The following is a 25806-nucleotide window of genomic DNA, read 5'->3' on the forward strand; positions in this document are numbered from 1 at the left end:
TGGAGCATATGACCAACAAGTGATTTTTCACCTTATGTAATAGAGGCCTGTTTAAGGCTTCTTCCCAAAAGAAATTTTCTTAATACAGTTTTCCCAAAGGTTTGAAATTAATCAATTCACTTTGCTTCCCAAACTAGCAATTTTAGCAATAAATCTTCACAAAATCAAAAAGCTAAGTCCTCTTCCCAATTAAATGAGAAAAAACCACTGCCACCATCTGCTTACTTTTCTATTTTGAACTTATCATTAATAAAGAAAAGAAGATGGAGTCTTAGAAAGAAAATTTTATGATTACAGATAGTGTTTGAGGGAGTAAGAGGGACAAGTTACCGTGGTGATATAGCCATTGATGACATTTCATTCTCCACTCAACCATGTCAACAAGCACGTAAGTATACATTTGTATATATACAGGTAGTTTATTAATGTTCCTTCCATGCTTACCCATTTCCCTGTTTGTCTAGTAATAGGTTGCAACATCCATAAGAATAATTTAAGATGATTTGAAGGTTGTTCTGTGTGGATATTATTTTCATTTAACTTCATTTACATTTCACATAGTTTCACTAAGTGTTTGAGTCCTCAAGAATACATCAAGGACTCAATAAAAAAAAAGAAAAAAACATTCTGTGTCTATCTTTGTCTTTATAAAAATAAACTACAGTATGTATATTAAACCTTCATATGTACACTGTTTATATGGGCTGAGTTATGTAAAGATTTGTCACTAATTGCTTTGACTTTGTTACACTGGACATACAATACATTCACTGGGTATAAGGCAAAGGTATTTAAGTGATTTGTTCTTATTTCAGCTGGAGCTAAGTGTGACTTTGAGCTTGGTCTATGTGGTTACACTCAGGTTAAGACTGATGTATTTGATTGGTCAAGATCTGTCGGGGGCACCTCGTCTTCTGGAACAGGACCTCGCAATGACCATACATATGGTACCAATAGAGGTAAAACTTATATTTCCTTATATTACTTCATATTTGTATTTCATGGTGAATAGTGCCATACATGCAGCATAAACAATACTGTAGTTTTACAAGAAACAGATCATAAAAGGGAAAATTATATGCTATTTGTTATTGATTTTATTTGAACAATTAAACCAAACTGCAACATTTTTAATTTTACCATTTCAAACTTTTAAGGTTTCCGTTTTATCTATTATCGTAATAAGCTGTGCCAATTTTAATGTTCATAAATAAGCTAAATTGTGTATATTTTTTTTCTTCAGGTCATTACATGTATATTGAAGCAAGTTCACCTCGTCGTAGAGGAGACGCAGCACAACTTCTCTCCCCTAGTTACTCTTTATCTAGAGGAGGCTGTCTAAACTTCTGGTACAATATGAATGGTGCAAGTATGGGAACACTAAATGTAATTCTTAGACAGGGAACAAGACCACAACGAATCTGGACCAAAACTGGAAACCAGGGAATTGCCTGGCAACTGGCACAAGTTACAATTCCACAAAGTTCTAACTATACATTAATGTTTGAGGGCATTGTAGGCACTGGTTACCAGAGTGATATGGCAATTGATGATATTTCTATAATAAGTGGAGGATGTACATTACCAGGTCAAATATAATTATATATCTGATTACTTGGTATACATTTTCTTTTTTTTTCTTTTTTATTACATTTAGACTTTTTGTTCTCTAACATTAGGTTCAGAGATAGGCTAAATACTTGATGACAAAAATCTATTACTAAATTTCCCAAGTAAATTCTTATCTTTTTCTTTATCAATGATATGATTTTGAAATTAAGATTATTTTTTTTTTTAACTTTGTTGTTGTTTTTTTCATAGGTAATTGTAACTTTGACGATGGCACTATGTGTACATGGACCAATCTAAGAACAGATGATTTTGATTGGCTGATAGGAAATGGAGGGACGTCAAGCAAATATACAGGACCACAGAATGATCACACCCACAATGATAACACAGGTAGGTGTGTCATGTTTCATGCATTGGTATGTGTAAATTAGCATTTCTGTTCCGTTATCAATGAGTCATAGTATATAAAAGGAATATAGAGTTATTAATTGCAAGAACTTTATTCAATATGGTTGAATCGGTAATGTTTGTAAACATGAAGTCATACTTGTTCTACAGATACCACCAACAAGTGTAAATGTATGTAAATAAATTGTAAAGCTATCATTTTATAGTCCTTTATTATTAATTCCATTACCTACTTAAGAGACTTGCTGTCAACAAAGACTTTTTTCACATTTCTGAAAAAAAAAAATTGTTGAAAGGTATGATTATTATTATTAATTGTATATCCTTTTAGGGAAGTATATATTTATCGAGGCAAGTGCTCCTCGAGTAAAGGGAGATACAGCACGTGTTACAACCCAGCAGTTTAATCCAACAACTGGTAGTTGTATGAACTTCTGGTACCACATGTATGGTTCTGGTATTGGTCAGCTGTCAGTATATCTGGTTACCGGCACAACAAACCAGACATTGTGGAGGCTTACCGGCGACAGTCAAGTACAAACCTGGCAAAATGGTCAAATTGGAATTAAAAGTAGCAAACCGTACAGGGTATTTAAATAGAAATGCTTTTTTATATTTGATAATAATGCATTTAAATATATGTACATCATTTGTGGGAGGGGGTCTCATTATGTTGAAAAATATGTGCAATCATTACTGGAATAAGATTTATGTTGTTTTATAAAAAAAAATGACAGAACTTACTGGAACATTTAGAATGATGTTGACTGGCCATTTTTAATTTGCCTTTCAAAATGTTGGATTACTATTTATGGAAGAAGCTTTATGTTGATTATTTCTTTTGACATTATAGGTTGTAATAGAAGGTGTTAGAGGAAGCTCCTACCTTAGTGATTTGGCAATAGATGATATCTCATTTACAGGATCTTCTTGTTCAAGTATGTCTGCATTTATACTTCTTTTAATGAACAAGGAATAAAATCCTTATACTTCCTTTTGTTTTTATATTAATTAACAAGGAATATGGATATTTATTATTCAGTAAGAAAAGAATAATATACAATATATTTCTTATTCTCACAGTTAACATGGTAGACATACATGTATAATGAATCCTGTTCTTATACAGTAAACACTGTGAATTATTTCTTTTCATTCTTAGATTAATTTTTACAACAATATATATGCATGAATATATAACAACTTTAATCTAATGATATTTCTAATTCTTTTATAGTAAATAACAAACAAAAGGGTTTGTCTCTTCTGTTTATTAAAAATGATTTCACTAGTTCAGTCCAATTTAAAAAAAAAATTATATGTACATGTAGTACTGTAGTGTTTTGTTTTTGTCACTGTTTTTGTTGTTTTTCTTTTGTTGTTGTTTTTGTTTTTTTTCTTTTTAACAAAAGGAGTTACTCTGTTAAACTTTAAAAATGTGCTAAAATGAACTTTATGGTAATTGTATGTTTAATATAAACTTATAAAATGTGTACCCATATAGTATGGTATTCTATTCTGTGTTACTATTATACTGGACATGTCATTATTTCAGTAAGTCCAGTAGCAGCTAATCCAAATGGACAAACAACAGTGTCAACAACACCAGGTTCTGTTACCACAGTTACTGTTGGCTCAACACCAAGTATGTAGTATTGTACTATACTCTAATACTGCTTTAATGATATACTGTATGAGTATTGATAAACTTAAAGATGTGAAACACTTATTATATAAGATCTTCATTTATTTGTTTATAAAACTGTTTTAGCAGTTTCCCTAATTGTTTATTATATATATATCATGCATGAAATGACACATACATAGAATTGGTGTTTTTTAAGCTAGCATGGTTACACACTACTGGAAAAGAATTTCCAAGTTTCAGCCTGTTGGTTTGGAAACAATACAAAATCTTCATTCATTATTTATATTACAGTGAAAAAGAAAATGTTGTTTTTTTTTACTTTATCTAGAGCTTTAAAAGATTATCTGTGTTATTTTCAGCTTTAACAAAATATGACTGTAACTTTGAGCAAGGATTTTGTATGTGGGCCCAATCTCCAGATGATAACTTTGACTGGACAAGAACACAAGGACCAACAGGTTCCAAATCTACTGGGCCAACAAATGACCACACAACTGGAAAACGTTAGCATATTGTTAAATAAACTCTGTTCTCATCCGTTTTTTAAAGATTTCATATTTGAAACCAAATTATTTCTCTATGCAAATGGACTCAATCAGACAGAGTTCACCATTTTCATGTCTTTTGTTGTTTTAATGTTTCTGATGGTCACACATATTTGAGATTTTCATATTGAATCAGACTTGTATGTTTTTTTCTTTATTTTTTTGTTTTTTTTTCTGTAATTGGTCTAAAAGTCGTATGTTGAAGTTTAACATGATATTACTTTTTTTTTGCTCCATATCAATATTCTATCAATATTTTCAGCCAATGGTTGGTATATCTTTATTGAAACATCTGCACCACGCAAGCCAAATGACACCGCCATACTTCAGAGCCCTGTCATACGGGAGACTCAAACCCGTTGTCTTAGCTTCTGGTACCATATGTACGGTACCCATGTCAATACACTTCTAGTCTACCTGAAACCAAGTACTGTACAAGGTCTGGGAACCAATATTTGGAAACAAACTGGTAACCAAGGAAACAAGTGGATACTTGGGGAAGTTACAATAGCACCATCTTCACCTAGCTACAAGGTACACTATATTTCAGTTAAACAGTTTGCAAGCATGTCATTTCCTTTCTTTAATTAACAACATTTTTTCAGGTAGGGTTTACAATGTATTCAGTTTTTGATACAATAAAAGAAACATCTACAATAAGTTGTTTTATAGATGTTAAGTTCTTTCAAGAGTTATTTTATTCATTGCTGATCAGTAATTGACCAAATGTGAATTGATGTAGTAACTGACATGCCTAAATATACTATGAAAAATGAAGTTAAACCAAGAAAATTGAACATTGCTTTTAGGCTTTTTCATTTCTTTCAATACATTGTTATTCCTTTAAAAATGGAAAAAAATGTTATGTTTGTAAAGATGATAGACTCTGCTTTTCAGGTTATATTCCAAGCTCTACGAGGAATCAGTTACCGTGGAGACATTGCTCTAGATGATATCAGAATGTCTTTAGGAGCTTGCAAACAAGCAGGTAAGATACTTTAATATGATTTGTATATGACTTCATATATCTGTTAAAACATTTTATTGAAGTGATTATTTTTTTTATTTATCATTAACCAACATGTTCAATTTCTAACACAGCTATGACATGTGACTTTGAGCAGAGCTCAATTTGCAACTACGTACAGGACCAATCTGACACACCCAACTTTGACTGGACTTGGAAATCTGGTGGTACTGGCTCAGCCAGTACAGGACCACCTTCTGATCACACTACCGGAACCCGAACTGGACATTATATCTACATTGAAACATCAGCACCAAGGCAACCAAATGACACTGCTAGAATTTCTACACCAAACTACACACCACAGGTTAATATATATACACATAACAAGGATAAAAAGTTTAGAAATATGATTTTCTTGTGAATTAAAAGCCCAAGTTGTTTAAAGGATAGAACATATTATATATTACTAGTCATCTCTTGAATAGTGAAATTGACATATCTGATAAGATTTGCATACTCTTCTAAAGAAGTCTTATTATGAATTTCAAAATAAAGTTTTGTTAATGATGATGAAAGAGTGATTACAATAAACTGCAGATTTGTACTGCATTTTAAGCTCCTTATTAAAATTTCTAATTTCATGCCATCAGGCATATCAACATTGACAGTGTTTAAGTATGCCTTTTATTACATGTACTTAAAAAAAGCTATGACAAGCAATGGAAGATAAGCTCTGTATTATCTTTTTGTCAAATATATGGTTAAAGTACTATGCTTATAGATGGATTGGCAATTGGGTGCATCTGCCAAAGACCGCTTATCTAGTTAAAAGTTGCTTGTCATTTTATATTTTTTCCCAGAGATAAGCATTAATAACTGGATTTTAATCAGTGTAATACTTCCTTTATATTTTTAGAGTTCTGCCCCCGTGTGTCTCAAGTTTTGGACACATATGTATGGAGTTGATGTCAACACACTGAATGTATATCTTGTTAACAGTCAACAGCCCTCTAAGAGAAACCTAATATGGACACGTTCTCTAAACCAGGGTAATGCATGGAGACAAGCAGCTGTCACTGCTAACCCTAGTGGTCAATACAAGGTATGGACAATTAATTATTGTATGCTTTGTATAATGAGCTTGGTCTGCTATATAGTTTGATGTTTTATCCTTATTTGTAGAGGTATAAAGATAAAGCAAACTAAATTAAATAAATCTAAAATTGGGCTGTACATTATAGAATCAAGCATGTTCAGAATAGATAGAAAATGGCATGTCCTAAGTGTGGGTCTGAAAAAGGATGGTTTGACATTTTACTTGCTTACTTTAATGTAATAAAGCATTTGAAATTAAGCAATGTAATAATAAGACTGTGAAAATTGCAATATAAAGTGATAATGCAGCAATATTTGTTTATTTCCAGATTGTGTTTGAAGGAATTAGAGGAAAAGGTTACCATGGTGATATAGCAATAGATGATGTCTCTATCTCAAATGGGGCTTGTAGTGGACAAGGTTTGTAAAAATTGTTATAAATATTTGTAAGATATAACTATCTGTTATTTAATTGGTTCTTACTTAATTGATGCTCATTATGTTGAGAGACACATTTTATTTTCAATCTTATTTTAAGTCACTGATATTCTTTTGAACAGACAAATTTTGAAGAAAAAAAAAATTATTATTTTTTAGCCTGATATAAAAATCATTGTGAATCTTTCTATAATGTCATAGGATCATATGTTTAATCTAGATTTTTTTAACCAATGACTAAAGGCTAATTATCTTTTTTAAAAACAAATGTATACATTTATAATTGTACAGGAGACAAATGTGACTTTGAGAAAGATACATGTTTCTGGAAGAACATAAACCAAGGGGATGATTTTGATTGGTTAAGATCTCGTGGCAAAACAGGCAGTTCATTTACTGGACCAAGTACAGATCACACACAAGGAACCAACTCTGGATACTACATGTTTATTGAAACAAGTGCCCCTAGGGTTAAAGGTGACAAGGCAAGGCTGATCAGTAAGGTTTATCCACCGTCAGGACCAAAGTGTTTCAACTTTTACTTCTACATGTATGGTGCTGACATTGGATCTCTCAATGTTTACGTTCTGACCAACGCATCATCATCAGCTTTCTCCTCGGAAGCATTGAAATGGACAATGTCTGGAGAGTACCTGAATCCAAACAATTGGGAGCAGGGATCATTCAATCTCACTTCCCAGTATACATCAAACCCATATGAGGTATTTACTTCTGAAATGTCTATGCATTAGAAATAACACTCTTTACTATCACAACCATTTACTTGTTAAATTTGTGTAATGGATTTGCCCTTCTGTGAATTTTGAGTGGTCCATTTAAAGTTTAAGAAATTTCCACATCAAAATACAAAACATGAACTACCAACAGTATAGAGCCTGGCCATAGTGCATGAATATGCAGGAGACCTGGCTGTATACTTATGACAAAGACAGTTCATGTTCTGTTCCAGCAGAATATTGGTTAAGACCTTGTTATTACAAATGAATATTTCCATAGTTTCTTTAGAATGTTATATTACATTATTTCTAGTATTTCTAGATAGAAAAGTAATTGTTTATAGAGTATGAGTAACAAACAGACAGTGTTCTTATGTACAAAGACAAAAGAGAGACGTTATTTATTCTAATATTTATGTTGATTTTTTTTTTATACTTTCTTTATAATTTAATCAGTCTGAAATGAGTGTATCACAGACATTGAATACATAAAGGCTGCTATAGGTAAACTATGCAAATTTATATTATCTTTCAGATAATATTTGAAGGAATTAGAGGGAAGGGTTATAGAGGAGACATTGCTATTGATGATACAGCATTAGTTGATGGTGGATGTACACAATTTCCAGATAACTCTCAACCAAGTCAATGTAAGTTTACAATTATCTCATTTTCCTTCAAAAACTGCATATGACCTTTTTTCTATAGTTATTTTTTTTAATAAAGATTGATCACTGAAACAAAATTTAGATTTTTTTCCCTTAAGTTAAAGGCAATTGCCAATTTTTGTGTCTAGTCTAATGGCTGTGTTATAGATAAATTTTGCAGGGAAAATATATACATTTTAGACAAGTCTTGAAGAAAAATACATTTGTGTCTGAAGTTAAATGGTGTTAATTTTAATTTTATTTTTCTTGTAGCATCACTTGGAACAGTCACATGTAACTTTGACTCAGATTACTGTCAATGGATTCAAAGCACCACTGATCAGTTTAACTGGTCACGCATCAATGGCTCCACCTCCAGCCAAGGTACCGGTCCTCTAGGAGACCATACTAGTGCTGGTCAATCAGGGTATGGGACAGGATCATACATTTATATAGAAGCATCTGGGCGGCGTACACCTGGTGACAAAGCAGATTTGATGACTCAAATCATACCTAGCACTTCTCCACAGGTAAAAAATGCATATTTACATTGTATATTTAAACAATGTAGTTCTGGATGTTTATGATTTTAGTTACACAGCTGCTGCTAATTATCTTTTTATTTTTATTTCAATATAGACAGAAACTGTGCATTTATTTTCTCAGTACATTTGAAAGAACTTTGACAGGTAATATGGCTGTATATAAATGGTTGTTTGCTATATGACCATCTCATATTGCAACCATTTATACTAGGTCATATAATCAGTGTCAACAATATTCATAAGAAATGATATAAAATATTTATATTTAAGACATTCTGCTATACTGCTTTGTTCTAAATAAATGTAGTGTTTTCATGCTTGTTAGACTCTGGAATATATCCTGAAGGTTATTTACATATAATCAAATGGATGAATGTTATTATATGATTTTTTTAGGTATATATAAATGCATAGAATGAGGAAACATTTTGGGGCTTACTAAAATATTGTTTTACTTTTACATGAAGTGATTAAAAAAAAAGTAAAGTAAACATAAACATAAGAGTATATCTCAGTGGCTAGTGTGGGGATGAAATGTATGGATCTTTTACATAAAGATAGTGATCCTGTTAAAATCAGAATAAAAATTTTTCATGTTAACTTATTGAAACTTTTTTTTTAATTCAGGGAAGATGCTTTTCCTTCTGGTATCATATGTATGGCGGATCTATAGGGAAATTAAACATCTACAGTATATCAGGGGGACAGCAGACATTACTCTGGACAAAATCTGGTACTCAAGGAAACAAATGGCAACAAGCAAGTCTTAACTACGTCAGTAAAACTGATTTTAAGATGATGATAGAAGGAACAACAACAGGTGGTTACCGTGGTGATATAGCTGTAGATGATGTATATCTAGAGTCAGTACCCTGTTCACAGTCCATTGTTATCACAAAGACAAGTAAGTTTACATTAAAACAAATAACTGTCATAAAAGTGTTAAATACCATGTTAGAAAAATGCCCACAACTGTAAAACACAGTTTTCAGCCCATTTGATAGTTTAAATACCTTGCTCTGAGACATTCTGTTTAAAAACAGATTTAATTCTGTATTATTTTAGTCAGCAACTGTCATAAGAAATTGCCTTTTTGTGTTTAATGCAGCTGGTATAACAAAATGTTGATATTTTATATTTATTTACATATAGACTTATAAGATTTCTAAGTAAACATTAAATTTTGTAGTATTTCAACATGATTAATCACTTTTGCATTAAGTTATAGTCTAGATATTTTTAAAACTTATCATAATTTTTAAGTACGTTTTGTAAATGTTATTTGTTATGAAAGGTATAGATACTATCAATGATTCAGGGTTTTGTTTTGTTTTAATTTATCTAAAATTAATTGAGAATTCTTACAATTGTTATCTATGAATTTCAGAGACCTGCACATTTGAGTCTGGACTTTGTGGTTGGACACAGGACACAACAGATAACTTTGATTGGACACTTAATGGCAACAAGACAACAAGTTCAGGAACAGGTCCAACCACTGACCACACCTTCCAAACTGGACAAGGTAAATTCCATATATACCAATATTTTATATTAAAGTTAAGGACATTGTTAACATACAAATATTATCTAATTTTTTTCCCATCAAAAGTGATGCATCATGCTTTAAAAAAAAAGAATATGACGTGGAAGTTATTTGGGTTAGATAAAGTTCATAAGAACTGTGAAGTGATTGTGAATGTGTCTATTTTTTGTTAAATTGTAAAGAAAAGAAAACATTGTACTAGGTTTGCACATAAAATTCTTTTTAATAGATTTGATACAAAATATTGATATTCATGAATGTTATAATTTAAAAAAAAATTTAAATAAGGTAACTTCTTTGATTACAAAACTTAACTCACTCATTGCTTAATATTTACTAGCAACAAGTAAATTTTCCATGTTGTTTTTTTGTTTCAGGACATTATTTGTATATTGAGGCATCAGCTCCGAGGAAGACTGGAGACAGGGCACGTATAGTGACACCCAGCTATCCAGCCACCAATGGAGAGTGTGTCCAGTTTTACTATCACATGTATGGTACAGGTATGGGGAAACTCATCGTTCATACTATGTCTAATGGTCAGATAACTGGAGACATCTTAACTATCTCTGGTAACCAAGGAAACAAGTGGATCCTTGGAACAGCAACAGTTCAAAGTTCGATTTCATATCAGGTAATATATATACATTTATTTTTTTAATTTCATGAAAATATATTGTGTTGTAAATGCAGTTCTATCAAACTTTGTTCTGGAAATTTTATAAAGATTCACAAGCTTAATTTTCTCTAAACAATATTCATGTAATTCAATCCTGATGGTGTTCTCTTATTTCCTATTTCATTGTTAATGCTTAACTAAAATGTGGCCTACGTCACACTATTTCACATCTAGATTGAGGTTTTGATACATAAAAATAATAGTTAACAAGTCTAAAGACATTTTGTAAGTATTCGGTTATCATATTACAGGTTTATGATAATGTTTGCTTTTGTTTGTTACAGCTTGTATTTGAAGGAATCAGAGGGACTACATTCTCTAGTGACATTGCCATTGATGATTTCAAAGTCACTTCTGGACCATGTGCAGCCCCAGCATCATGTAACTTTGAGAAAGATCTCTGTGGTTTTACAAATGCTGTAGGTGATCAGTTTGACTGGACAAGAGATAATGGAGGTACCCCATCATCAACAACAGGGCCTCACAATGATCACACTACCAATTCTGCTGCAGGTACTAGTTTAATATATTCATGTATTTACAGTCTTTTGTATTACCTTACAGGCATTTTCTTTGACAAATTTTGTTGGGTAATCAAATAATTACAAGAAAAATGGTGAGCAAATAAGGTAAGATAAAGCTAGTAAGTATTGACAAGAATCATTAATTGTATTATTTCCCATCTTTTTTGTATTTAGTATATTTAATAAAAATTGATAGATCCCTACAATGAACTTTAATGAATATCAATAAAGATTTAACCACAAATATTGACATCTGCTCTTTCGTAAACAATACGTTAACAATATTTGTTATGGAAATGAAATAATCTGGTAATTTAAATCACACAAATTAGGGTCATATAAGGAATCCGTCCATAGTAATGAACATCAAGAGAAGAAGTAACAAATATAGAAAAACAAATTTACAAGGTCAATACTCCTGTATTTTCTATATTGACAGTAACTGTGCCTGATTGGCCCATAGGACTTTCATAGAGATTACCCAACCTGATGATCTTTAGCATGTATAGATATGGACTGCTATGATATTTCAGCTTTTTTCTATAAAAAAACACTGAGTTGAGAAGATTTATATTACTCACGGTCTTACAAATACTTATTTAATCTTTATGTGATATATAAAGTAGACCATTATGCTGCATTTTATGATATAAATGATTATATATATATTTTAGGTTACTATGTATTTATTGAGACAAGTGCTCCCAGGAAAGTTGGAGATAAGGCATGGTTGAAGAGTGATCAGTTAACACCCACTACAGGATCATGTTTAACTTTCTGGTACAATATGTATGGACAAGGTAAAATATAGCCTTTGTTATGGCTTTTAATCAAAATAATTCATTGAATGAAAAATGTCTATTAAGAATGCTAAAAGAGCACAGTTATGGCTAACTTGTACACTTAATTATATTGTTTTATGTTGATTTTGACAATGTTTATATATTGAAACTTATGTATTTTATTGATGTCAGGGCCTTTTCACTAGTTTTGGGGAAGGCGCCCTAGCCCTTTTTGTGGGGAAAAAATGCGCGATTTTCACACTTTTGGGGAAAATATCATACTTTCACACATTTCGGGGGAATATCATAATTTATTTGCATATCTTCCTCCAATCACAATTTATAGTACTAAGCTTTCTGTCCAACAGGAGTAAAAGACATTTTTACAGATCAATTTATTGCCCCTTTATATTAACTCATATTTCCTATTTATAGTATTTTACGTTGGTCATGTGAGGGTTCTTGGTTTGATTCAGAGGGTACATTATTATCAGTTTACACTGTATTACTGGCACTGATGTGCTAGGCTCGCTATTTCCGACAGTTAGGCATGTTGTGCTACTCGGACACATGGGCTTGCCGCAACTAACAAGGTCATCAATTCATCCAATTTTTAATAAACAATTACAAACGTCACTCAATCGTATTTTCTTCTTGTTCTGTGACATTGTTTACATTAGTGACATCGTATCGGTCGCCATATTGTCGTAACAAATCACATGTGCACTAAAAAATAAGGCAGCAGGGATTTCCCATGCTGTTTTTAGAAAGTTGCAAACTCAGACTGAGGCTCTGAGTTAACATCAATTGTATTAAATCAAGGTATCCCTCTATTGGGTTATTGAATTATTAGCTTTCATTGGACAAAACAATTATCTATTTTAAAACAAGAAAGTTTGTTTACAAGTTTTATTCTTCAGTTAAAGGGGAAATATTTGCCAGAAGGGGAATTTTAGACTGTTTTTTGGGGAAAAAAGGTAGTAATTTGGCTTGGGGAAGTAGCCTGATACAGGCTACAGCAAAGAAGGGTAAAAAGGCCCTGGATGTATATGTCATTGATTTGATTGTAAATTGTTGAAACACAGGTACATAGTGGTTATTTTCATGCAAGGATGTATAGCTGCTGAATATATGTTTAATTTATTGTTATTTCATTGGGATTCATCTGGTATTACAATTACATGTACATGTATATCAGTTGATTGTTATGTATGAATTGAACTTTCTTCTTAATTTCTTCTTTAATTATTCATGTTCAGTGTGGGATACACTTTCTTGAAAACATGGCATGGATTTGAACTGTTCATTAGTACAATGTATGTAGTCCAATTGTACAAACTCTAGATTTCTATGTTGTTTAAGCTTCATTAATAATAATACCATGGCAGTATACAGTATCTTTTAATTGTTCACAGCAAGTTTATGTGTATCTTTAACTGAAATCCAAAATCAAACTTGGGTAAGTTCTGAATGCAGTATGTTAAAAAGTTTTAAAGATTGTAATTTCATTTTACAGGTATCGGTGATCTGAATGTTTATCTGATGAGTAGCCTCGGACCACAACAGACATTGTTTAATGTCAGTGGTAACAAAGGTGATGTATGGATCAAGGGGCAGGCAACTCTGTCATTTACACAGAATTTCTACATCCTGTTTGAAGGTGTTAGAGGAAATAACTTTAATGGTGATATTGCCCTAGATGATATCAGTGTAGTTGCAGGTACTTGTGGATCACAACCCACAGGCTCCACTCCTTCACCTACATCGTTTACAACTGCAAGTTAGTATATATATATTCATAAATAAAATGTAAAAAAGACATTTCTGGGTTATCCAGTATTAAATGAAGTTCTGCCTTAGCACTTTCAATAATAAATCATACATCTTTAGACAGTAAAATAAATTGATATCGAGCATGATATGCGCAGGCTGGTCTGGATCCATGCTGGTCGCAAACACATTACAATGGTTTTTTCATGACACAGCTCAATTTTAATGTTTCTGCTTCCAGCTCCAGTGACATCATGCACATTTGAGAATGGTTTATGTAACTGGGTACAGGATCAGACAGACAACTTTGATTGGACAAGGCAGAAAGGACGTACATCCAGTTCTAATACTGGACCTAGTTTTGACCATACAACAATGAGTTCAAATGGTAAGAATAATAAAACCAATTAGTGAAATAATATTTTAAGTATTTAACATAAATACATGCCACATTGACATATAAAATTATATATGCTGTATATAATATGTTTATTTTTGTAACTGGCAAACTGAGTCCATTATATGTTGTGTTGTTTAAATGTCAATATTATAAAGTTCTTTTCAGAAAAAAACTGGGAGTCTTGTATTTGTCCAGGATATTGTAATGTACATGTATAAATCTGGGTATTGTTTTTATTTTCAGGATATTATATTTACATTGAAACATCGCAGCATAGAGCTAATGATTCTGCACGTATTATAAGTCCTATGCTGTCCACACAGACGGCTACATGTGTTTTATTCTGGTATCATATGTATGGCTCGGACGTCAGTGTTCTCACGATGTACCTGAAGTCTGGTTCTAACCTTGGTAGTCCATATTGGAACAAAGTTGGCACGCAGGGTAACACCTGGCATTCAGCTCAAGTTGAACTTGGTCCACTTACCAATAAACAGGTATGTATTCCATAGGAAACAATAGCAGAAAACTGTCATTTGGAAAATATTTTTCTGATGAATGAAAAGAGGTAGCTTTAATTTAAGATGAAAACACTATTTGTAAAATTCAATTATAGAATATATTACAGACATTGTAAGATACAGTACGCTCACCGCGGGATTTGCTTTTTCTGCAATACCACCGCGGACGATTTTTTTTTATCGCGGACAAACGCGGGGGTTCGTCCGCGATGAGAAGCCTAATTACCCCGCGATCCCCGGTGTTCAGTTGTTTCCACCGCGGACAAAATTCTGACGACCGTTCTCTATTCATCGATAAAATCAGTCACCCGTTTCCCGCGGGGGAACGCCATGGTCAGTTGGTCGGCATAAATTAGCCTCCAAAAATAATAGACGTTTTATTATTTTTTAACGTCATCTTTTTTACACAATGACTTGAAAATTGATCACAATCGTCTCCTTAAATGTTATTATACGTTAAAATTATTTGAACGGAATTTGAAATAAAAATAATTACAGCTGTACCTGTTTTTGTTGTTGTTTTTAATATTTTTGTTATAAACGTCCACAAAACTATTCGTCCACATACCAATATTTTTACAACTGAAATCGTCATTTATCACTGTCATCTTTACTTTTTCATTCCTTGTGGTTCTCAAAGTATTATTGCTGTTAAACTATATGGGAGCCATAAATATGATACTTAGTAAAAAAAGGGCATTTGTGCTGATATCTCAATGATGACTGACGCTACAGTACATGTCCTGTAAGAGGTCGATGAGTGTGAATACAATACAAGACATAAATAAAATACATGTACATATATTAGAAATAAAAGAAAAAGATATTTAAACCATCTATAAGATTTTTTTTGAATGCAATTATATTCTTTAAAAACGGGTAGACTTGTTTGTTTGTGTTTTTTTACAGTAAAAAACCCGTCGAAAATGGACATGAGAAATATGCATGACACTTGCCAAAAAGTTTATGTATACTGTACATACCGTATATATGTTTGACACAAATTCAAAAAGATTCTCTTTGCCATCATGTCAGATATTGTCGGATATTGTATATTGTCAGATATTGTATATTGTCATATTTTCTATATTGTCAGATATTGTATGTGTGAAAAGGGGCCATGTCGCCGCTACTTAATATGTATTTAAACAGTAGTATCATACCTAAATGTTCATAATTTGTTTGTGCTACACAAAGAGAGTTCTTTAAATGCTTTAAATTTAATTTGCGTCTTTAAAATTAGTTAGATATTACGAGTTTTCTATTAGTTTCTATGAGTAAAGACTTTTATCTTTATAACGTGTAAGTTTACAATTAAGTGAGTTACATCGCTCTTTATATAAATTAATTGGGAGTTACATCGCTCTTTATATAAATAAAGTTTAAAAAGGTCGTATAATGTAGACTTAAAAATGGTTAAAGTGACACATTTTGATAAACTTGAAATTGTACGGCTGTACACAAGTGGTTTGAAAAATAATCAAATTCAGAGGAATTTAGAGTCTAAAGGAGTTTCTTTATCCAGACAAAACATTGACTATTGGATTCGCCAGTATCTGAATGTACATGCATACTGTTCGTAATAAAATAACAAAAAGAATAACGTCAAGTTTAACAAAATTCTGCAAAAAAAACTATAAAAAAATAAAAAAGAACAAACAAACAAACTACTAAAACAAAAATGAAAATAAACTTCAACAGTTGATATAAACTTCAAAACATATACATTACGCTCACACCTGTAATTAGATAAATCAAAAATATCATTTAATGTATATTTTGGTGAAATAAACGCTTTCTTTTAATGTTCCAAATAAAATATAAGACTTTATGATCAACATGCAAATAAACAGAAACAGTAAAACGCATCTGACAATTGAAAGAGACGTCCTGGAATATTGCCTGAATAAATTGTTGAGGGTAACGTTTTCAAAAGTTTTAAATAAGAAACAAAAGCTGGCATATAAATTGTTGTAGTATCTTTTTCATAAATGTCATATGCCGAATTTTTCATTATTTGACTTTAAGTTTCTCACTACCATGAAGTTGCGACGACAATGATTTATCTTGATGTCGAATACATATTATACGTTACCCAACACAATAACAAGAAGAAGAACAAGAAATACACTGCATTTGTACATGTACTTTTATTACAACAAAAAAGAAAACAAACAAACAAATTTTACATATAGTTATATGTACAGTACATGTTACAGTACGTACATATACTGATGTTTAAATACAGTAACTAATTTTTAAAATTTAAGGTTTCCACCGCGTTGACCGGTGTTTGACCGCCGCGTTCCTCCGCAATTTACCACTGCGTTCCGCGGGGGAAACGGTTTCAGCCGCCGATTTATGTCCGCGGTGGTGAAAATTTTCTGTCCGCGGGGTCACGCGGACAATATCTGAGCAAATTTTCGTCCGCGGAAAACCTCATCCGCGGGGTCACGCGGGTTTTGAAAAAGTCGCGCTGAGCGTACTGTATGAGAGCTGAAACTTATTTTATAAATATATTTTATATTGAATTGTTTACATACCGTTTACACTATTCATCATTTGTGGTTTGTAAACAGATTGTATTTGAAGCTCTTAAAGGCAATGGTTACCAAGGTGATATAGCACTTGATGATATCACAATTACAAATGGAGCATGCCCACCACCTGGTAAATACAAGTATTTCAATTTAACAAAATTTTGTGTTCTCTAATGGATGACTTAAAATTGATAAAGGATTTGTTAAATATCAGAAATTAATATGATTGAATGAGCTGCGTCATGACTAAACCAACATAGTGCGTTTGCGACCAGCATGGATCCAGACCAGCCTGCACACCCGCGCAATCTGATCAGGATCCATGCTATTGGCTTACCAACTCTATTACAATTAGAGAAACTGATAGCTAACAGCATGGATCCTGATCAGACTGCGCAGGCTGTCTGAATCCATGCTGGTCGCAAACACACTATGTTGGTTTTGTCATGATGCTGCTCATTAATGTCAAAACACTTTTAATGGAAGAAAATAAATTGGTCCACAAAAATTGACATAATTTTCAAAATGTTGAATGTTATACATTATTATAGAAGTATATTGATTCAAATTAGAATTATGGATGAAAATTGAAAATAAAATAATAAAATTTTGTCTTTAGAGTTTGCTTATACATGTACTACTTTTAATTCTTATAGAAGTATATTGATTCAAATTAGAATTATTGATGAAAATTAAAAATAAAATAATAAAAAAAATTGTCTTTAGAATTTATACTAATCACTAAAACTGACTTGTATTTTGTTCAGCTGTGTGTGATTTTGAGGACAAGTCTATCTGTGGCTATCAACAATTGGTTAATGATGACTTTGACTGGACATGGAATTCTGGTGCTACAGGAAGCTCTGGGACCGGACCAATGTCAGATCACTCTTATGGTACCACTGACGGTATGTCTGAACCTTTATACTTCAACTAGTCTCACAATCCTGCATTGGATAAAACAGTGTTTTCCCTGAAAAATTGAATCTCTTTGTTGAGAAAAAAAAAGAAAAGAAAATGAAAAGAAGTTGATATTTAGAAAAATATTTTTGATAATTATCATATTAACAATTTTATTACCTAACTGATATGATATAATCAAACAGCTGAGCCTAGATAAGCTGCTGGTTTATCTTACTGTAGGCAGACCATTTGATTCAGTGAATAAATTAACCTAAATCTCTTGAAAATAAGAATAAAAATAAGCTTCATTCACATGTTTAAATATTTGTTTTCAATTCAATAGTAAAAGACAATAAGTAGATGCAGCTACATCTCACCACAGATGGAATTGTAAAGTGTTTAGAAAAGAATAAGTGAAAACTGTTTTTTCAATATTTGAAAAAGTTTGTCTTTAATTTTTTAAAGGTCACTACATGTACACTGAAACATCATCACCACGGAAACAAGGAGACAAAGCTAGACTTGCTAGTAAAACATACCCGGCCACTAACAACATGTGTCTGACATTCTGGTATCACATGTACGGTAGTAACATTGGAACTCTCAATGTCTACACCAGCTCATTTGGTCGTCTTGGTTCAACAGTATGGTCACAGTATGGTAACCAAGGCAACCAGTGGCGTAAAGCACAGAAAACTTTACAAACTGCTACACAGTACCAGGTATAAAAAGATATCTATATACAATATATATGTTTAGAATTTTGAGTTTAATTTGTTTATTCATTTTGTAATAGTGATATTTTTTACAATTTCTGTTGTATTTTTTCAATATCAAGCGTGTCTTTTAAATTATTTCCCAGAAATTCTTTAAATGTTGCAAAAAAACAATTTAATGATACATTGTAATATTGTAAGCTTTGTAAAAATATATATATGTAGAAGAAATCAGTACCAAGGTAGATTCTAATAAGGTTTTTATTTTGTTTAGGAACTAATTGTCTAAAAGACAAAGTTAGTTTTGATGATTTAAAACATTGTCCTTTTTTTCAGATTTTTTTCTTTGACTGTTAAGAATTAAAACTTTGGAATATAGAATACATGTAATTATGAACTTTTGGACAATTTTATACAGATTATACAACTAACATATAAAGTAATGTACAAATTTAAATGTATGCTGTACTATTTACAGGTTGTGTTTGAAGGTGTACGAGGTTATGGTTACCTAGGTGATATAGCCATCGATGATATCGCCATGACAGCAGGTTCATGTCCTGGTCTTGGTACATGTGACTTTGAGACTGGTATTTGTGGCTGGATGCAGAAAACTAATGATGTTTTTGATTGGACAAGAAAGAAGGGTAGTACTCCTTCACAAAACACTGGACCAACAGTTGATCATACTCTCCAGACTACAACAGGTACATAATAATATAAATTCTACAGTCTAATTTGAATTAAGTCTCGATATTTAAATATATAAATTCAGAGCCTCAGCTGACAAAAGCAAGCTGACAAAAGCAGAATTTGAATGACTTCCCTCTACTGTTTGAATTCCTGTTTCTGAATGAATTTCAGTGACATCAGTGTTTTCCTATATAATTAGAGGGAACATTTGGGTCATACATCTCTTGGTAGGACTTATAAACTCAAATCATAAAAGGAATATTATAATTTGAAAAATTATTGTTTCACAACAAATTTTATGCAGAAAATCAGTTTTAATGCAGGAATAAAGACACGTTTATATTATAGTAAGTGTAAATATTACATGGTTCCCCAATATTAACCCTATTTTATAAAAATTATGACAAGAAAGGTAAATGAAATCAAAGTAATTAAAGAACTGATGGGCAGCATTTTTTCTATATATCAAGATTATTTATTAGTTGTAAAGATTATTACTTTTGAGGTTTACATACAATTTCTTTAAAGGGAGAATAGGTCATTCAAAACTACTCTATTCTACGTTTTGTCCAACCCAAAGATTTGTAAGATGGAAACATATATAATGAATAAAGCAGTTTTCTATAAAAGGTTAAAACATAAGAAGCTAAAAATGTTTTTAATTGTTGTTATGTGGCTCAGATGAAACAATGATGTTAGATGGCCATTTATTGCCATCTTGGATTTCTTTGATCGCCATCATTTATGCCAATTTATGCTGATGGTTTCATATACTATAGACTTTAATGAACAATTTGGTATATAACAATAATTGTTGCAATGACCGTCAAGGTTCATCATTTTTTTAGGTCCTAATTGTCGCTCTACCATTTCAAAAGTTATGCTATAAAGCCACTTATATTTGTATTTAATCACATTGTAGCCATTAAGGTAGGTTAAGACCATGTTGTGTACATGTTCATAGGAATAAATTTTCATTGTTTTATTTCAGGTACCTACCTATACATAGAGACAAGCGCTCCTCGTAAGCAGGGAGATAATGCAGTAATACAATCACAGGAGATACCTATAAACCCCCAGTACTGTTTCTCTTTCTGGTACTTCATGCATGGAAGCTCTGTGGGGTCCCTCAATGTAAGCTATCAGCTACAGAATACACCAACAACAAAACCGGTGTGGAGTATGAGTGGTGATCAGGGAAGCATCTGGAAACAGGCAACTGTCAATATTGGAAACACACCAGAAAGTTTCCATGTAAGTGCTCCTCATGAAAAAAATTGAGCCTATGGGGTTTTAGTTAAAGAATGGTTATTTAGATTTGATTTGAAAACAAGTTCTTGATACTTATTTAAATTATTTTCAAGATTGTTTCCTGCAGCTAACATATCATATGTTGCATATGAGAAAACATTTTCACAGTTTCAAAACTCAAATTTGCATTTTCCTGGATTGAATGTCACAAGGCCACCATTCCATTCCAAATGGATTCTTCTCAAATGTGATTTTATCTACATTCATAAGCCAAGACTTGTCTTTAAGTTTGTTGTTACTGTATTAAAACACATATTGAAATTTTACTTTATTGGCTAGATAAGTAAGGATTTATATATAGTGAAATTGAATGTTTTATATATCAGATACTAGTAGCAGCTGATGTAGGGAGCAGTTACCTTGGTGACATAGCTGTAGATGACTTCAAACTTGATCAGACACCTTGTAGTCTAGGTAAGTTTTTATATCGCAAGGTTGAGATACAAGTAATTTTGGAAATAAAATATCTGAGGTACAAGAAACTGTGAAAGTAACATATCTAAAAATAGTGAAATACAAGAAAAACAGTTAAAATATATCTCAAAACCTTTTGTTTCATTGTGCATGTTCTTTTTGTGCTTAATATCCTCTATATTATAGGAATTTGTTTGAATGTAGAATAAAATATCAAACATAAAATTGCGCTTGAATTGTGCACATTGTTTTTTTCCTTATGTTAAATTAAACCTGTAAAACTAGTGTTCCCTTTTTGATTTCCTTAGTTGTATTATTTTTTCTGAAAATTATACTCTGAAAACTGTTTTAACTGGGAAAAAAATATTGTTTCAGTGAACCGAACCACGTTGTTTGACTGTAAGGATAATAATCATACTAAGATCTCATCAAACCTTGTTTGTGACTTTAAAATGGACTGCCCAACAGATATAGATGAACTCAACTGTGGTATGACTTTTTATTTTAAATGTTGTTAATTCAAATTCTATTGTGATAAAAGCTGGTAGCTTCTTTGAACTATTCTTGAGTCTGTTTGAGCTGGTTTTGACACCAGCCCTTAACTTTAATCTAAAAATGCAGTAACTTTTTTGCAGTGTTGAGATTGAATTCTGTATAAATTACATGATGGATTTGTTTTATATCGTAGGTGATTGTGATTTTGAACAAAACACATGTGGATGGGTAGACACAAGTTCCGGTACCCAGCAATGGATGCAAGGAAGTAATGGCTCAACAACTGCCAACATGGGCAAGGGACCAGCATTTGATCATACATTAGGCAATGGCAGAGGTAAGTTTGATAGATTTGTTTATTTAAAATATCCCAATTCATTTTATGATTGTACATGTACTATGATGTTATATGTAAACCTTCTGAGTGCTGTCGACCCATGTGACCAGTGCAGACCAATATCAGCTTGCCCATCTAAGGCTAAGTGAATGTTGGGTCCATTTGTTTTGCAGATATAAATATATCTAGTTTTTTAGGGGGGAAAAGAACACATTTATTTTGGAAAAAAATGAATATATTTAAACCAAGAGCCTTTTTATCCAGTATAACATTAATGAATCATTTCCATAAATCAAGGACATTCTGTGTTTAACAATGTTAAATATACCAAAATACTGCTATCTATGAATTGATAAACAGCAATTTTATTTTTATTTTTTTAACTAAACCTTTTTTTAAATTTAGGACATTATGTGTATATAAGTGGGTCAACTGGATCATTTGGCACTGTTGCTGAGGCTGTGGGACCAACTCTACAAGCATGCAGCTCAACCTGCCAAGTACAGTTCTATTATCATATGATGGGATCAGGTGAGATTCAGTGAAAATTTTTGTTCCTCTATTTCAAACAATTTTTTCCCAGCAATTTATAAAATGAGTAAAAATCAAAGTGAAACCAGGCTTATTGGGAATACATGTGCAGTCATTACCTTGCTTATTTGGGATTTGATGATATTTTTTCATTTTAGTTATCTATGCACATTGATTCATGTTTCTGCAGATATCATGTCTGAGATAAATATTTTCTGAAATTTGTTACCTGCTAATGATATCTCATTACTTTTTGGACAACTGTTGTTTTTCAATTTGTGTGTGTGTGTTTTGTTGTGGTTGTTAATTTAAAAGATAAGAAGAAAAAAAAAAGTTTATAAAGAGTTGATTGAATAATTCATTTAATTTTTTTCAGGAATTGGTTACTTACAAGTTGGTATTCGTGAAAGTGGAAAAGACACTATTATAAGATATCTGAATAAACCAGCAGGCAACAAATGGGTCCTTTCTACTGTAGATATTGGCAGAATTTCTAAACCATTCCAAGTAAGTCATGTACTAACACAGTATTATAATACCTACACTGCAGATTTATAACATGTCCTCCATCTGTGCTACTATATAAAAATCTACAAGTATCATTCCCTGAAGACGTGTACATAGAGAACGTGGTTTCGACCAGTTTCTGTAAGTGGCAATTCTTGCATATACACAATAACATTCTTATTTCGTTAACATGGAGGACATAACAATGATAATATTTCATCCTTTCACAGCAATTATATTAAACTATTATTGATATTTGCTTTATATATTTAAAAAAAGTAAAAATGACGGGCTAGCATCATATCAAAGCCAGGCTTTTATATTTCCGTTTAATTCCATTTATTATTTTCTATATAACAGATAGTAATACAAGGTCATAGATCGTTCAGCGTACAAGGTGACATTGCTGTAGATGATGTTCAACTTGTCAACTGTAACTTCCCACGTAAGTCTTTCTTGGTATAAAATATTCTATGCTTTACTGAATATATGAGTCATGCCTAAACTTGTTAAAACACTTTTATCTGTGAAAATGTAATTTTGTTTTTGTATATGTTTAAATTTCCTTCATCAGAATGCCATAACCGTTGTGATCTATTTTTAACTAAACTGTTTAAGCATACAAATTGATATTATTCTGTGTCTTAATAACTTATTCTAAAGCCTTTGTAATATAGTGTAAGCTTTGTTGAAATAATGATGAATATCAATATTCTAGATTTATCAAGATTTTTATGCCCCCGCCATATAATGGCCGGGGCATATAGTGTTACCCTGTTCCGTCATTCTGTCATTCCGTCATCATCATTGTCTGTTCATTATCTTGGTAACGGTTGCACACACTCAAATTTGACATATAGATATGTCATGAGAAAATACACGTCAAGTTCGAATTTGGTCATGGTTCGATGATTTTTGGCGGAGTTATGCCCCTTTTATTGTGAAAGTAATATGAAATTTTCAGTTCCCGTTCATTATCTCATCAACAGTATTACACATTCAACTCAAATTTGATATATAGATATATCAATGAAATGTGCAGGTCAAGTTCGAATTTGGTCATAGTTCAATGATTTTTGGCAGAGTTATGCCCCTTTTACAGGGCTGCCAATTTTCCGCCGATTCGCGGAAATCCGCGGATTTCGTGAGCCCATGGGTCATTTTTGAGATCGATGTAAATTCAACAAAGAAAATAAATTCATTCAGCATATTTTATACAGTACACAAAAACCGGCACGCTTCAGCTTTTATCGTTTTGCTAGCCCCCTATGGTACGTCTGAAAGCGCTTTTCTCATTGGTCAAATCGAGTCTTTTCCGGCATTCTATTTTAGAATAACCAATCAAATTACAGTTTACATTGTCGCTCTTGTCTGTTGTCAAAATGCGTCAAAATGTCGGATATTTGTTTTGAGGGCTGATGAAAACCTGAAGTCCAACTAAAGTGTCTCTGAATGGCTTTAAAGGCAACCAAGGAAGTCAAATTTAGAGTCCAGAAAATTGATTTTAGGGCATACCAAATCATCAGAATCCAGGAGCTTCCGGGGGCTTCGCCCCCTCAGACCCCATCCGGGCTCTGCCCTGGACCCGCAAAAGGGGGCTTGTGCAGCCCACTTGACCCCCGGCGTATTTTCCTCTGATTTTGCAATTTGCTGTTGGCAGCCCTGCTTTTACTTTGAAAATAATATGAAAAATTCAAGTTCTGTTCATTATCTCCCCAATAGTGTTACATATTCAACTCAAATTTGACATATGGATATGTCAACGGAATGTGCAGGTCAAGTTGGAATTTGGTCATGGTTCGATGATTTTTGGCAGAGTTATGTCCCTTTCACTTTGAAAATAATATCAAATTTTCAGTTTCTATTCATTATCTCCTCTAGGGTATTACACATTCAACTCAAATTTGACATATGGATATGTCAAAGAAAAATGCAGGTCAGGTTCAATGATTTTTGGCAGAGTTATGCCCCTTTAACCTTGAAAAAAAAAGGAAATTTTCAGTTCCCATTCATTATCTCCCCAACATATTCAACTCAAATTAAAGATATGGATATGTCATAAGAATTCATTGGTCAATTTCGAATTTGGTCATGGTTTGATGATAGCTAACAGAGTTTTCCCTTTTGAACTTTGAAAGAAAATCAGAAATTTTAAGTTTCCGTTCATTATCTCCCCAATGGTTGTACACATTCAACTCAAATTTGACATATACATACATCTTAGGAATAAGCTGTTCAAGTTTGAATTTGGTTGTGGTTCAATGATTTTGGACAAACTTATCTTTCTTGAATGTTGGAAAAATTTAGAATTTTCAGTTTCAGCACTCATACTTTTGTGGAAATGTATGTGGCCATTATTTTGGCTACAAATATGCAATATGCAATTTACAAAAGGTTAACACTGAATAGTTTCAGTGCCTTTAACATTGTATAAAAATGGTTTGTGTTAACATTGAATAGTTTTAAGGGCTTTGAACTTAAAATGAAAAAAATAATTTGTGCAAACAAATTTGGAACTAAATATTATAACAT

General features: G+C 32.1%; 1 protein-coding gene across 1 annotated transcript in view; it reads left to right on the top strand.

The window, feature by feature from the left end:
* LOC132717438 (MAM and LDL-receptor class A domain-containing protein 2-like) overlaps window positions 1-25806 on the top strand; it is a 149806-nt gene that overhangs the window by 71715 nt on the left and 52285 nt on the right. The window contains 35 exon segments of the mRNA XM_060700908.1: window positions 298-388; window positions 816-959; window positions 1244-1588; window positions 1822-1962; window positions 2312-2568; window positions 2834-2918; window positions 3536-3625; window positions 3988-4131; window positions 4436-4707; window positions 5071-5161; window positions 5275-5507; window positions 6060-6245; window positions 6568-6658; window positions 6968-7398; window positions 7949-8063; window positions 8334-8590; window positions 9233-9509; window positions 9993-10130; window positions 10529-10785; window positions 11115-11343; window positions 12029-12154; window positions 13653-13916; window positions 14148-14294; window positions 14550-14803; window positions 17407-17497; window positions 18135-18275; window positions 18736-18992; window positions 19465-19693; window positions 20671-20933; window positions 21317-21404; window positions 21780-21893; window positions 22093-22236; window positions 22642-22767; window positions 23144-23274; window positions 23635-23719. Of these exon segments, the coding sequence (XP_060556891.1) occupies window positions 298-388; window positions 816-959; window positions 1244-1588; window positions 1822-1962; window positions 2312-2568; window positions 2834-2918; window positions 3536-3625; window positions 3988-4131; window positions 4436-4707; window positions 5071-5161; window positions 5275-5507; window positions 6060-6245; window positions 6568-6658; window positions 6968-7398; window positions 7949-8063; window positions 8334-8590; window positions 9233-9509; window positions 9993-10130; window positions 10529-10785; window positions 11115-11343; window positions 12029-12154; window positions 13653-13916; window positions 14148-14294; window positions 14550-14803; window positions 17407-17497; window positions 18135-18275; window positions 18736-18992; window positions 19465-19693; window positions 20671-20933; window positions 21317-21404; window positions 21780-21893; window positions 22093-22236; window positions 22642-22767; window positions 23144-23274; window positions 23635-23719 (6334 nt within the window).

Source organism: Ruditapes philippinarum, unplaced genomic scaffold (assembly GCF_026571515.1).
Source record: "Ruditapes philippinarum isolate M1 unplaced genomic scaffold, ASM2657151v2 ctg1642_1_1_1_1, whole genome shotgun sequence".
NCBI classification, from domain to species: Eukaryota; Metazoa; Mollusca; class Bivalvia; order Venerida; family Veneridae; genus Ruditapes; species Ruditapes philippinarum.